The following is a 14,731-nucleotide window of genomic DNA, read 5'->3' on the forward strand; positions in this document are numbered from 1 at the left end:
CGGCGCTTAGATTTGCCGGTCAATCCAATCGGGCAGCCTGCCTCGGACGTCGTGCCTATTCCTGGCCCGGAGCAGCGCGCATCGGCGGCCAGCGGCGCTCGCGGTCGCGATCGGACGACGAGGGAGGTTGCGAGCGGCGGGCCGGCCAGGCCCATTCGCTCGACGTGGCACAGGAAGGCCGCCGGCTGCAGTCCTCGTCCAGGCTGCCGTGGCGCTTTGCCTTGCTTTGCTTTGCCTTGCTCGGCTTCGCCCCACCCGGAAAGCTTGCGACCCTCGCAAGCGAGCGCGGAACGCGATAAATTCCGGGGCTGCTTATTTTCTTTTCGCCGAGCTTGTGCAAGAGAGGGAGTTTTCGGAGGCGGCGAAAAGCGCGCAACGGCGCACATTTTTTGCAGCCTCGCCCAATTAGCCCTTGCTCGAAGCAAGAGCTCGGGAAATTGCAGTGGCCGCGCGGACCTATTTCGTTGCGCGCGTCGAGCACGGCTTCGCTTAGTTGGAAAGCTCCTCGGCGAGCTCGAATAACAAAGGACCACGCTCGGATGGGTTGTTGCTCGCGAATGGATGTCAAGTGCAGAATAAAATTTGCATCGCGCGCGCTGCTCATTAGAACGGCCCTCGTGTCGCAAGGGTGGCGAGAAACGGCGAGTGGCGCGCGGAAAACATTTGCTGGGCGGACGGGCGGCCGATCGGGCATTCGGAAATTGAGCGCGGTCGCGATAGCTGCGGCGCGGCAGCCGACTAGTCGAGGCGGAATGAGGCCGACATCGATAGGCATCGGGTCGACCGGGCCGCGAGCGCTCGAGGCCTTGCCCAGCGAAGCCGGAAGAATGCCTCGCGCGGCGCGCCCGAAGTGGACGCGTAACGACGTTAGGTGGCCGTCGGCACGTGCCGCTCGGGCACTCGAGCCTCGGCGGGCGACGCGCCGCGACTGCAATTAAAGCTCCCCGCGAAAGTTCGGCGCGCGGCTGCTGCACGTGTCGACGGCGCCGCGGCCGACAATGGCGCTGCGGCTAGATAAGCGGAGTGCCGAGCGTAGGCGCGCCGAGCCGCGAGGGGAGCGCGAGAGCGATGCTGCGAGGGACGCGGACCTGCAGCAGCGGCTCGGCAGGGGCCGTGACGTCGGCGCGCGAGACGGAGGGAGAGAGGCTCGCTGGCGGCGGTGCGAGTCGCGCGCGTAAACGATCAATACCGTGCCACGCCTCGCCTCGCCTCGTCTCGTCTCGCCTCGCCTCGCCGCGCCTCGCCTCTCTCTCCCTCGGCTGACTTCCCGGCTCGGCGCCTCCGCTGCTCTTAACCTGCGCAGCTCCGCGAGCCGCCGACCGAATAATTCAGAGGCGCGACGCCAGCGGCACGCGGGATCGATGGATCGCGCGCAGCCCCCAGCGCCGCGCGGCGATCGATGCACGTGCCGCGACGCGCTGCGCGGGATCGACCGATAGGCTCGATCCGCCGGGCGGTCGGAAGCTAACCTCAGCACGGTCTACCTGTCGCGAGTTGGCGCTCGCTCCCGTTTGCCGCACGCCTGTCGCGCCGCCGCCTGGCCGTGTGTTTGTTTCCCTCGCGCCGCTCTCGTCGCGGGGCCGCGATGCCGAAGACGAACGACGGCTGGCCCGCGAGGCCAAGGGGCGGTCGCGTGCGCGCACACACTCGCACACCTACGACGACCCCGTGCCGAGCACCGCTGCGCAAACTACGAGCCTCATTAGCCGCGCCGTTCCGGCCGCGGACACCGACAACACCGCTCCGCGGCTGCCACCTCGCTCCCTCGCTTGGCTGCTCCAGAATCGACAATGCTAACGTGCGAGGGAGGATGCGCGAGTGATCATTATGTAATTACGCACAAGCCTCTCACCTGCACAACTGCAGCTCGCTCTTGTTCGTCTTGCGGCGCGCGCACTATCGCACTCTCACCACTTGCACACTGAAGCAGCGGTAGCAGCCACTACGTAGACACGTACGTGAGCCGCGGCGCCGGAGGGAAGGCCGAGGGATCCGCTCGGATTCGCCGGCCACTACTTACAGTTCCAGCGTGCTTCGCGCGCAGCACGGATCCGAGCTACGAGGACGAGCTCGGCCGTGGCCACCACTCGCAGCACCTCGATCTGACGTCACTGCAGCACCGAGTAGCAGTCGCAGCCATCATATGGCCATGTCTGCTTCCTCGCGCTCCGACCGCCCGCACTTTCTCGAGAACTCGCCGTGGATGTCTCGCTCTCCCTCTTGCTCCGCGCTCTCTCTCTCTCTCTCTCTCTCTCTCTCTCTCTTTCTTTCTCTCAGCGAACTTCTCGACGGCGACGTTATCAGGCGAGCGCACGACCACTTCTCCGCTTCAGACTGACTGTTCCGTTCACTGCTGCTACGGCACTGCTCCGCTTGCTGCTGCTTCCGTCGCTCCATCTCGCTTTCGTGCACTTGCGCACTTGACGAGCCGCGAGCTGCCGCGGCATCTGTGTGTGTGCGTGTATGTGTACCGCCTGTAAAAAAAAAGCGAGTAAAGCGCCAAAGGGATCGACGACACGCCTTCGCGCGCGAGCGCTGCGTCGAAACTAGCGCGTTATTGGTCGCAGCCAAGAGCGCGCTAAAAACTGGCTTTTTCGAACAACCTAGATTCCGGCTGATAAGCGACCCCATATATACGATTCTCTTGGATTTACTAAGAGGATTTCTCCAGAAACTGCTTTTTTTATTTTATCGATACTCGTAAATCAGGCCATTTTAGAGAGATGCTGCTACTTTTTCTTTGAATAACTTTTTCATCAACTGCGTTTTACAAATTTTTTCTTCATTGTTCTCGATATAAAATTCACTGCTAATTATAATGCTCTTTTTTAGTTATCAAAAATGGTAATCAATTCTGATTCAGCTGGCGTGATGAATATAATTATGTAGAATGAAAACATTTTTTTCTGTACCACAAACATTAATTATATGTATTATATGTATACATGGACTAGTGTGTAAACGTAACCTTAAAAAGATATACATACGTCATACACCATCACGTCATTATACTTATTATTTTATAGTAATGCAGTTTCATCGTCTGCTATAATGAGTGAATCGACAAGTATATGGGTACTTGCGTACATTTAACAAAAATAATTTTAACTTAATGATATTCCGACGTAATTAATTCCAACGTTAGTACTCAATTGTTCCCAAACCGAATCGTAGGACACAGCGTTTCAACTGCCTCTACAATCGAAGAATTGAGTAACAATTTAACAGTTGAAAATTTAGCAACATGAGTAAATCTATATTTGTTTCTCGCATCAATCAGATAGATGCTGTACAACTGGATCAAGAGATTTATAAAGTGCTGAGAACTCAAGTTAATGAAATAACCAAATACTTTGCCCCTGGCAAAATAGTTAAATGGAGACCAGAGATAGATGTACTTGTCAAATATTTTATATGGAACTTCTCTTTGAAGACAAATAGTTCTACATTTGGTCAACGACTACTAAACTTATCGTACAGAAATCTGGACAGAAGAAAAGCTATAGTCCTCTTTGCACTAATGGCTGTGCCAGAGTACTTGAGAGATCGCTTGATTAATGAAAACTTTATTCTATCCAAGTTTGCAAGATTATCTAGTTACAAAAGAAGTAAATACAGAAGTTATATCGAGCACATTGACAATTTTTGTCATTTATTAAATTTTATTTGGACTTTCTTTTTTCTACACCTGGGTAATCAACCTCTCTTTATTGAAAAGTTGTTAAATATTCATAATCAATCTTCGACAATGAATAAACCCCGTTCTATTGGCTATTCATATATGACAAGAGAATTATTATGGCACGGATTGATAGAGTTGTTTACAATAAGCTTACCCATGATAGACTTACGTCTTTTTCAAAAATTCTGGAATCGCCTGTGGATACCAAAAAAAAACGAAAAGAAAATTGTGATATCTTATCGATTAAATAAGACATCTTTGTGTGGATATTGTAATGAATCACCTATTTTACCAAAATGGGCTGGTTGTTCTCATGTCTTTTGTTATTATTGTTTAGAAGCCCTCTTTATCATGGTAGATCCATATCATTGTCCTGTATGTAACGAAGAGCTTTTTTCCTCAAATATGAAAAGTTGAATATTCAATTATTTTATATAAATTCATGACTTTATTAAAAATAATGATACAAAAATGTTTTTTTGTTTTTAATTCTATCAAACCATTCATTATCAATAAAGGTATAAGGTATAATATAAGCATTCAACATCATGTTTAAGTAAAGTTTTCATGTAGGCAAGCAGGCATACAAAAACATACACTCACATTATTCATTTCATGCAAATCATTTCATTACTTTGAGAGCTTACCAAAATATCTATCGGATATGTAATTATATTTTGTTAAAATATCATTTCAAGTCTTGTAAAATGCTTTACTCAAGATTTCCAGTTGGTTCACATAGGTGTAGGCCACAACTAATCATTATTATATAACATGAAAATTTTTACAATTATGGCTTGTATGTACTATTAATAAACTCAGTACTATTATTGCATACTTCAATAATGATAGTCTCTCATTAAGGCTAATACTTAATTATTTTTATTCTATAAATTTGATTCTACTCCTGCATATAATTAATTTCCAGACTCAAGTCTTCAACGAAAAGCACATCAGAGCAAACAATTCTCTACTTTTACAAAAAAAAATTCATATTAGTAATACATGATCCAGGACTTGTTATAACTGTTTTTGAAACTTTAGCAGCTGTTTTTGCATGAACAATTAATTATCCAATAGAAAAAATAGCGCTAGTACGTCCGCAAACAATCACATAGACACACTTTTATGTTACTAACGAGCAATAAGTTCACGCGTAATTCGATCGGAAACATCTCAATAATTATTTCAATAATCTTTAACAACAGTGATTAACGCTTAAAACTGTACAAGCTTAGTCAACAACTCTCAGCGATAAAATCATTCGTTAGGTATGCTCGAAAAATTCTGCTCCAAAATTTATTTTGTGGCATAAACGACAGAATTTTAACATCAAAGTTATTCACAATGTACTTTGACGTGAGCATCATCTAACGTTACATTCGAAAAAATTTGAAAAAAATATTTTAAAATTCAATAATTTATAACAACTTGTGTATATATAATATAGAAGTATAAATAATGCTGAGCGTGTTAAAGCGCGTACATGTGTGAAAAAAAGACAAGAGACAGAGAGAGCTCAGTAAAGAAAGAGTTAAAAGAGTAATACTTTGGTCCTTTAAAATATTACTATTCAAGTTATACTAGTAACAAGTACTGATAAATACATATTAAAAATCAAAGTGATACCGGCTTTTACATCATTTTAAAAAACACTTGTAATTCGTCGACAATAAATTATAAATAATTTAGATACTTTAACGATGATAAATGCCGTGGTCAATGAATTCCAGAATACATTTCCAAAAAAAAAGAAAAAAAAATTGATCAGCCTTCTAGAAGGGCACAGAGTAGCACGAGAACACAGAAATTGTGACGCTTTATGGTTGTTTTACAAGATTTTAATAAGTCTGCTGAATATTCATGTTTGGTTTGCCTACACCGCTAATTATTCTTAAATTCTACCCTTAACTCTTTAGGAATAAGCTCTCTTATCTTATTAGTAGTATAACAACTAGAACGTTCTCTCATCATCACAGACAAATACGCAAATGCGTAATTCAAAGTCGACTTTGACGTATTTAGCACAATCCCATGCGCCTTAATATGTCACGCATACTCGCAGCGTCAATGCATCTGTGTTCTATGTCTGTTTGTCCGTCTCTCTCTCTCTCTCTCTCTCTCTCTCTCTCTCTCTCTCTCTCTCTCTCTCTCTCTCTCTCTTCTCTCTCTCTCTCTCTCTCTCTCTCTCGCTCCCTCTCTCCCTCTCCCTCTCACTTCGTTAAACTCTTTTTCGCTCTTTCCCTTCTCTCGGCCTGCCTGTCTGCCTGTCTGCCTGTCTCTCTCTCTCTCTCTCTCTCTCTCTCTCTCTCTCTCTCTCTCTCTCTCTCTCTCTCTCTCTCTCTCTCTCTCTTAGGGATTTACACGTGCATCCACTTTAACAATATTTTTTATATTTTTTTTGTCTCTCGATGACAAATCGAGAATTTTATTTTTTTCAATAATTTCGTTTTCACTTTGTGGATGCAACGAATATCGTTGATAGGTGAACGTGCGCAACGGAGAACAGATTCAATCGTTACGCGTGCGTACAACAATAAGCAGAAATAATAAAAAAACTTTCTTCTGCCACTTACACCTAAATCGCACCTCCCGGGCGCTCCAAAGAATAAATGCGTGCAAAAAAAAAGAAAAAAAAATAATATCGAAGTAGGATATAATCGTAGGACTAGTGTCTCTGTGAAGCAAGATAAAGCAAAAAATGCATCAAACTTCCAAAATATATAACATAGAACAAGAATCACGTAACAGAGTCGTCCTTCGCACTATTAAGAAAAAACAGTTACCAAGCACTGCTTTCGAGACTATTTTTTCGAACGGGTGTTGTTGGCGTTCCCGATGCCGCTAATTTTCTTTCTGCTCCTGGAGCTGCACTTCCGGAAAACGAACTTGTTCGTTTGTTTAATTCTGTAATTGGTATAATAAGTATGTAGAACGGATAACTAATAATGTACTTTTGACATAAAAAAAAGTACCCACCAGATATTAAAAGCATTATTTTGCGTCGAGCTCCCCAAGCGACAATACCGATCTCACAGAGATCTTTTTCTGCAAGCGAGGTAAATGTAGCCATATCAACTTCATGAGATGTAAATAGGCCTGGAGTGGGGAAGTTATTGGGTGTATTAATAAAAGCATGCAAAGCCAAAGCACAAATTATTGCCAATATAAGAAAAAACTTACGAATATATTTTTCAAGACCCACACTGGTGAGCAGACTTGGTAGATCGGTGTGATTTTGAGTGGTAATCTTTTTTATTTGGAAGCTAGACGTATGGTCGAGGTAATTAGACGTCAATCCAGTGATGGTGTTATTGGAGCTCTCATCCTTGGTGGACGTCACGCCATAGTCTTGCGTAGACGTTGGCGAATCTTTCCATAAGGACGACGTTTGATCGAACGAAGTCTGCAAAAAAAATTTATATCGATATGATTTCAAACTATAAGATAATCGTACACAAGAAAAAAGATACCAACAATGTTAGTTTCGACAGTTCCAATGGCAGGAGTTGTTTGACTCAATCCATATCCTGACCAAACTGATGTAGGAACTCTAAATTCATTAGAATTCGGTTTAATTTGCATGGCCTTGACAGCCATAAGTTTTTTTTGTTCCAAATCGAACGTCATATTTGAAAAATCTTGCAGGTTAGACTGCATATCAAGATGTGTCGGTTTCTGTTCATTGCTCGTTGTCCGAGCACTATTGGTGAGAGTCAGTTCAGAAAGTACATTTGATAAGTCTGAAAATAAAATGACAATCAGGGTCTCGTAACATATCGCAGTCAACTTAATAATTATTATTTACCTATATTAGTGTTGACATCAGCGAATTGTGTGCATGGATCGATTGGAGATACATTTCGAGGACTCAGAGCAGGGCTCGACATAGAACTTGAGACGCTGCTGATGGAGGAAAATGCTAAAAAGTTTAAATTAGTATTAATACAATAATCATTCGGTTGAACTGCGCGGACAAGAAAAATGTGTACTAACCACTACCTTCCTTGTTATTATCGTGAGCAAAGAAGCCATTCTTCATGCCGCTCAGCAAAGAACCATTGAACATAGCAGTGTTTGCAGTATGCATATGTGCTCCGAGTCCCATCAATTTGCTGGCATTGTGCATGGCCTGTTGTTGCTGCTGCTGTTGTTGTTGCTGCTGCTGTTGTTGCTGCTGTTGCTGATGCATTGTCAACAGGTGACTGAGATGCGGCGGATAGGCATAAGTCGGAGTGAGGTGATTTGGATGCAAGGTAAGGGGAGAAAATAAGGATGGTGGCATTGGAGCCAACCCCCACGTAGCTGGGAAATTAATGGAATTATTTGATGGCGTTGGCATCGTCGACGATGTCGAGATACCGCAGAAGGGTGGCTGCGACTGGGGCGGCGGCGGCGGAGGCGGTGGAGTATTTGAGTTCAGGCTGGGACTCGGGATGTTTTCTAAAAGGCAATTGATCAAGAAAGATCATTATTAGATTAGAATAATTTAAGGACTACGGTACTGATCATTTGAGAGACGTGTACTAACCGTTGATGATGAAAGGGCCCAACGATGTAGTTCCTCCTTGTAAGATAAAGCTTGTCGAGTTGGGCGCGAGATAAGTCTGAGGAATATCAGCAATGACCTTAGGTTCGTCCAAACCTAAGAGTTGTCTTCTAGCCTCGTAAATATTACTAGCATTTCTCTCGATGCCCTTAACTACAATCGATAGAGTGCTTTGTTTTGGCTTGTGGCGTACGTTTATGTAAACGTCAAGAGTTTGCATCAGCCGTGCTACATCGTCGGTCATGACGGAGTTGATAGATTTTTCCGGCAAATCAAACATCAAAACCAGTGGCAAAGATCCCTGTGTAACAAAATCATTGTCAGTTAGGCAATCACAGTTACGACTGTCCGAGAGCATGAGCTAGCTTAAAAAATACGTACAACCAACTGTTGCCTCGCCAAGTATACATTGTGGATGGAGCCGGTAATGGTGACGTTACTCTTCTTCAGGCTTGGTATGTTTGGGTCGCCTGCGTCGGGAAACATAATTTGTGTGCCGGTACGTTGCATTATCTGCTTGAGATTATTGCTTTTATTACCCAGCACCACACTGTGATGTTGGGGTGAAATCTCCATCGACATTTGCACTTGGATCTGACTCTATAATAAAAATGAAACGAGCGGATTAATTTGGACGACCAAATGTGTTTATTGTTCCAAAAGTCGCGATTCCCTATAAACTTACCGCTAGATTTTCGCACATGTGATGGATAAGGAGTACAGTGGCCTCCTTGACCTTGGAAACTTCCCATTCGCAGCCCTTGATAACGACAAGGGTGGCGTGGAGTTTGGGTCTCGTTCGAAACATGACTTGAACGTTGTACTTTTCCTCGATCTTGGCAATGTATGGGGAGTTGGAGAACGGCGTGACGTTGGCCGCCATAGCAAGTTGCGAATTGCCCATGACTGGCAGTTCGAACGAGAAGATGAGGGGGGTCAGGTTCTGCAAATGCACGAGGCAGATCGCGTGAGTGAAATTGCTCGAATTTGGATGTAACTTCGTGAACTTACCCGGACTCGAGCTCGAGCCCTCTCGACGCCATCCATGTCGCCAGCGATGGACACTTGGTTGCTCTTTTCTTGATGGTTACTGCGATTGCTGTCAGGGAAATGAATGTGACAGCTGGTCTCTTCCATGACTTTTTTAATGGTCAAGCCGCCTTTACCGATTATGTGGGAGTGATCAGTATAACTGACATCCAGTTTCATCGTCACTCGGTTATTTTGCTACGAGGAAAAAAGATATGCATCAGCAAGCGGTTATGCAACTCGAGCGATCAACGTCGGGTGTCCAGTTGGAAAGCGAATACTCACTCGTGTGTCGAGAACCTGGGTTATTTGATCTTTGGCCATTTGAATGTTGTCCGGGAGACCGGCGACCTTTACGTGGGGATCTGCATGAAAAAATATCGCGTTAGCAATTGGCATCGAGGCCATAAACGTGAAACGTCGGGTGAACGGAGCCGCGGCACAACTAGCACAATCTTTGAGAACACTTTAACTGCACTGGAAACACATAATAGCAGGATTTTTGCGAGGCATTATCGGAGTTGGCAGAGAGATAAGGAATACGTAATTGATGAGCGCGGGAGAGCCGCGTAGCTGGAATAAGCGGAGATTAAATAAGAAGAGCAAGCCGAGTCGCGTCGTGCAAACAAGTGCAGAGGCTCGATTAGAGTCGAAGTTTGGCCGCACCGAGCGAAAAGTCGAGTGGACGGACGGTGTGACGCACGAGCGGAACGAAAGGCGCGGATCGGCGCATAGCCGAGCAGAGGAACAGTCGCTCGACTGGCGAATGCCGTCCGCCCGAGTGAAAGTCCGAGCCACGGAGCACGTGGAACGTGCGGCGCGGCGGAGGTGTCGCGCGAGTCGCCGAAAAGCGAGGAGGCGCGAGGAGGCGCGAGGAACCGCTCGCTCGGCGGAAAAATACGTCAACGCCGCACGGCCAGCGCGCGTATACGCCGATAAAGCACGCGCTCGTATCGCGCGAGGCAAGGCACGGACAGATGTGAGATGTGTTTCTTACCCTTTTTGGATTTGGCGCCGATCTTCAATCTACTCGGCCATGTGATGTAGGTGTTGGTATCCTCCATGACCTGCAAGCACACACACGCGCGCAAGCATGGCGTTAAGTATAGTCGGACTCGGATGTGGACTGGGCGCGCGCACGGCGGTCGCACGGCGGTCGCACGGCGGTCGCGCGGCGACCTTCGCTAGACGCCGGTGACGGCGCTGCCGAGGAGGCTGATAACTGCGGCGATGCAAAGCCGACGCGCGGACCGGCTCGCGCGCAAAAAACAAACGACCGGCCATTATCGACGCCGGCGAGTCGCCGCTGGTGCGCCATTATCGCCGCAGAAAATTGTTGCGCTAGCGGCGACGGCGAGGAAACGCGAAAAGAAAAAAAGCGCGCAGCGTCAATTTGTCGATATTATTCTAAGGTCGATCGGCGGCTTACGCAACGCCGAATCAGAGATTCGCGCGTCGTTCGCTCGGCTCGTTTTCCCTCCCGAACGCGCTCGCGGTCGGAGCGACGAAAAAGCAAGAGCTACTTACAGTGGCCGGTCGAGTCCTCACATGGTGCGGCTAAAGCGATAGGATTTGGCGAGGCCAGCCGAGAGCGTGGCTAGATTTGGCGCTCCGCGGCGGAGACGAAACCGGTATGCCGGGGTGTTGCTGCACAGCGCAGCGCTGTTCGGCGTCGCCGAGCGCTCGAGCGGACGGACGGACGGGCGGCCGGTATTTGCATCAAAAGTGCGCGCTCGCTTGCATAATCGGCGCAACCGAGCGCCGGACACGTGTCGTCGTCGCCGAGTGCCGTACTGCCGCGACGACGACGACGGCTCGTCGGGCCTGCAGCCGTATTTAACTAAGCCTCTCTATAAATAATCGCGCCGTCGTCGCCGTCGTCGTGCGCCGCCGCCGCAGCAGCCACCAATGCCGCCGCCGCCGCCACCGCCACGCCGAATGGCCGAGCAGCGGCCGCACATCACGTATTTCCAGCTGCGCTGTTTACGCAACCGGCCGCGCACTCGTATACGTTACGCGTAGTGTCATGAGAGCGAGCGCGATAGCGATTTTCCGTAGAAACCGCGGTGATAAGCAGATGATTGTGGGCGTCTTACCTTGTGGAAGAACATGTCGGCGCTCTCGCCGGTGCTGTCACCTGCGAACAATTCAAGGCGCACAGATGGGTAAATTATTGGCTCAGCATGGTAATTGTTTAGCACACTTGGCCAAAAGTTTGGCGCAGTCGAGTAGTTGTTCGGCACAGTACCGTAAGTGTTTTGCACAGTTCGGTAAGTATTTGGCCCAGTTGAGTAGTTGTTTGGCACAATACGAAAGGTGTTTCGTACAGTACGGTATTTTTTTCGCACAGTACGGTAAGTTTTTGGCTCCGTACGGTAACTATTTCGCACAGTACTGTAAGTTTTTGGCTCAGCACGGTAACTGTTTCGCACAGTAGAGTTAATGTTTCGTACAGTACTGTAAGTTTTTGGCTCATTATGGTAACTGTTTCGCACAGTAGAGTTAGTATTTGGCACAGTAGAATTAGTGTTTCACACAGTACTGTAAGTGAATGGCTCAGTATGGTAAGTATTTGGTATAGTTGGGGGATCTTGTTGTGGTATGTTTAAATTCACTGGATGAAGCTCGACTCGCAGGTCGAACGCGTTCATCCCTCGGAGCAATGGGATGTCAGCGAGAGCGAACAGAAGCATGTTTGAGAACATGGTTGAACAGTGAACACGGATGAACACGGACGAACACAAGAGCGATACGGACAGCTCGGCGAACCGAAATGAACTAAACCGGCAGTGCACCGATGCGCGCCTGCTGACAGTCGGACAGCAACTGTCGTCTGCAGAGCTGCACGTGCTCGGCTACTGTTTGCAGTTACAGTCAGAGAAGGGAGGGGAGAAGGCGGGTCCATGTACCTATGCCACGCCAGACGATCACCGATGCCTAGATTACAAGCCCGCAAACAATGGCTTAATTTACGCTCAGCCTCCTTTCCAGATACCCCCACTGCATTCTGCTCTTCGAATCGTCAAGACCAATTAGCCTTGCATCCCTGATGCTCTAATGCTCGTCTACGCTTCCACCCTCACAAACGATTTTATTACACTGAACCCGTTTTATTCGAATTTCCTTACCCTAAAAATGGTATTTTCTTTTAATTTTTTGTTAATAACTTTCTGAACAATGCAAATGGGAATAAAAGAGATTCGATATCAATGGCAGGGACAAGAGAGCGGACAAGATTTGACTATTATTTAACCAGGACCGATTGGAATAATGGAAAGCTGATGGAAAGTCTTGAATTTTATTACCCGCGAAAGCATTGATAATTTATAGCGAAGTGCTTGGGCACCGTTGCTCGCACATTTGAAAACAGATTCGAGGCTTTTCGCAGCGGCGTATATGTCGTCGACCTACACTAAAATTTTCATGTTATCCCGGCGTGGTCATTGACTCCGCATCAAAACATCGCGCGCTCTACGATTATGCTACAATCGCCTCGAGTCAACATCTATTTCCCTTACGACGTACTAATTTCGTATTTGCGAGTACACACTGGCCTGTAGCGAGACTGCCGTGTTTCCTCGAGTTCGGGAGCATCTGTTGCGCCAAGTTCGTTCGACTTGTTACATCGATCGGTTTTCGAATTCACAGCGCTGGTCACCGTCGACGGCCGCTCGCACCGTTTGCATCGTTTCAATGAGCAAGCCGAACGCTCGCCCGAAAACAAGACAAAAATCAAAGACGAAGATCGAGTGGAAAAATTCCCGACGAGATGTTTTTGCCGGCGTATCGAAAATTCGTACGCGCTCATACGCCTCTCAGGGTTGCCAATGTTATTTACAAACAAGAGGACATCGAGTGTACGCTTGCGCTATTACGTATAACTTTCTTCCCCTTTTACTCCACTGACACTCGCTCGCGCCTCGAGTACGTTGTTGCGAAGGAAGGCTCGATGGTGAACATCGCAAAAGAGAAACGCTCAAAGGGTTGAACTCACCCAGCAGCATCTGCTCAAGCTTGCGGCGGTCGACGCGGAAGCGTTCCTGCTCGACTTCGTCGGGGTTGGCGATGCCGAGGACGGCGGCCAGGTCCCGTAGATCGTCGGCGTTGTCGAGGCTCGACTTGCCGGAGATGCTCGTGCCCGTGGTGGTGGTACCCTCGGACGTCTCGGACATAGCGTCCAGCCGTCGCTCCTTCAGCAGCGTCTCCTGCGGGCGATCTTTTTGAAACAGATCCAGCGGACGCATCTTGAAGAGTTGTTCTGATTCGTGCTGCACGTAAAATTCCTGCAAAACGCAAACGCACTTGTGAGAACAAGCTCTTTCCCTTTTTTTTAACGCTCAATGTCAAGGTTACGGAACACCGATCGGCTCGTCGAAATTTCAGTTGTTGTGTACGTTATGTAATTTGAATTGCTTCCGATACGTACGAGTCAGCGACACATCCCTCGATTTACGCGCGATTGGGCGGTTAAATCGAAGCCAGTGCATTGCCGATTGGCCGATGATTTTTCGAAAGATAGCATCATTATAGCGTCGCTTGGACTTCCACGCACTTTAACGGCCGGATCGAGCTAGTTAATTGCACTAACACGACGCCTACAACACGGCCACAAAAATATTGACAAAAATGTTTACCAACGGTCTTCGCGCGATGTTCGACGTCACTGTGTAATTGAACAATCGGAAGGGCTACCGGCACGCGGTATACATCGAGAGCGTCGGCGAGAATTCCGTCGAAAAGCAACGACATCTTCGTCCGCGCACTAGCACTCATAACGCAAATAAATCATGAGGACGCATACCTTTCTGATGGTGCGCCGCCCTAACGAGAAGAGTCTTGTCCTGCAGGTGGTGTCAATGCTCCCTGTGAGTCGTTCTGGGCGGCGGTGCGCGTCTCTCACCGGCGGCCCGAAAAGTGAGCACGGACTCGAGGACCAAGTGGCGCGCTCTTTTCTTTCTCTCTCTCTCTCTCTCTCTCTCTCTCTCTCTCTCTCTCTTTCTATCTCTCTCCACACACAAACAGAGCTGCCCAGCAGCGCCTACGACGATGATAGGATAGGACGCGTGCTCCTGCTGTTGCTGCCAGTGCGCACGTGCTTGACTCGCGAAAACCGAAACTCGACAAGTGGGGGCTTTGCTGGTCATTGGCCTCTTCGCGCTTTCAACACTGTCCTCCAGGTGCAGCGTCCCAAGATACATCATATACTTACCCGCAACTTCCAAATTGGTCTCTGCTCGATGATCCGATTGTTGTCAAACATTGCTCCAAGGTCTCGGCCGCAACGAATTTCCTTCTTACTTCAAGGTGATGCGTGTGCAAGAGTATCGATATTATTTGACTTGCAATATCACAGTCTACTGCAAGCATGCTTCACTCTCAATCCTGTTAATTTTCAGGGGGGATATGGAACAAGGTCGACGTTTTCTTTTCTCGCGGCAATAGTCAACAAGCGAATTATCAAATTAATTTTT

At 47.6% G+C, this 14,731-nt stretch overlaps 2 protein-coding genes across 4 annotated transcripts; one reads left to right on the forward strand and one right to left on the reverse strand.

Annotated features, from left to right (window-relative positions):
• Positions 1 to 2,973: 2,973 nt before the first annotated feature.
• LOC131671168 (peroxisome biogenesis factor 2) lies at positions 2,974 to 6,042 on the forward strand. The gene has a single exon (XM_058947407.1). The coding sequence runs from the start codon at positions 3,245 to 3,247 to the stop codon at positions 4,097 to 4,099; it is 855 nt and encodes a 284-aa protein (XP_058803390.1). The 5' UTR covers positions 2,974 to 3,244; the 3' UTR covers positions 4,100 to 6,042.
• Positions 5,701 to 14,312, reverse strand: LOC131671167 (protein bicaudal C). 3 transcript variants are annotated; one of them, XM_058947406.1, is made up of 15 exons: positions 14,062 to 14,296; positions 13,255 to 13,543; positions 11,357 to 11,397; positions 10,258 to 10,327; positions 9,546 to 9,625; positions 9,243 to 9,458; positions 8,917 to 9,174; positions 8,613 to 8,831; positions 8,214 to 8,532; positions 7,679 to 8,125; positions 7,491 to 7,604; positions 7,160 to 7,425; positions 6,866 to 7,088; positions 6,662 to 6,781; positions 5,701 to 6,589 (listed from the first exon to the last, which is right to left on the reverse strand). In XM_058947406.1, the coding sequence occupies exons 2-15, from the start codon at positions 13,502 to 13,504 to the stop codon at positions 6,465 to 6,467; spliced, it is 2,748 nt and encodes a 915-aa protein (XP_058803389.1). In that variant the 5' UTR covers positions 13,505 to 13,543; positions 14,062 to 14,296; the 3' UTR covers positions 5,701 to 6,464. The 3 variants fall into 3 exon arrangements, with proteins under 3 accessions (XP_058803389.1, XP_058803388.1, XP_058803387.1); XM_058947405.1 differs by having other exon boundaries at positions 5,701 to 6,781; positions 7,685 to 8,125; positions 14,062 to 14,312; XM_058947404.1 differs by having other exon boundaries at positions 5,701 to 6,781; positions 14,062 to 14,306.
• Positions 14,313 to 14,731: the final 419 nt, after the last annotated feature.

Source organism: Phymastichus coffea, unplaced genomic scaffold (genome assembly GCF_024137745.1).
Source record: "Phymastichus coffea isolate CEN01 unplaced genomic scaffold, Cenicafe_Pcof_1.1 PCOF00120, whole genome shotgun sequence".
Taxonomy (NCBI): Eukaryota; Metazoa; Arthropoda; class Insecta; order Hymenoptera; family Eulophidae; genus Phymastichus; species Phymastichus coffea.

Coding starts and splice junctions, on each gene's coding strand:
- LOC131671168 (XM_058947407.1), top strand. CDS start 3,245: ATGAGTAAATCTATATTTGTTTCTCGCATCAATCAGATAGATGCTGTA.
- LOC131671167 (XM_058947404.1), bottom strand. CDS start 13,504: ATGCGTCCGCTGGATCTGTTTCAAAAAGATCGCCCGCAGGAGACGCTG. Junction 7,426..7,490: donor TGATGTCAACACTAATATAG/GTAAATAATAAT, acceptor TTTTATTTTCAG/ACTTATCAAATGTACTTTCT. Junction 7,089..7,159: donor GAACTGTCGAAACTAACATT/GTTGGTATCTTT, acceptor TTTTTTTTGCAG/ACTTCGTTCGATCAAACGTC.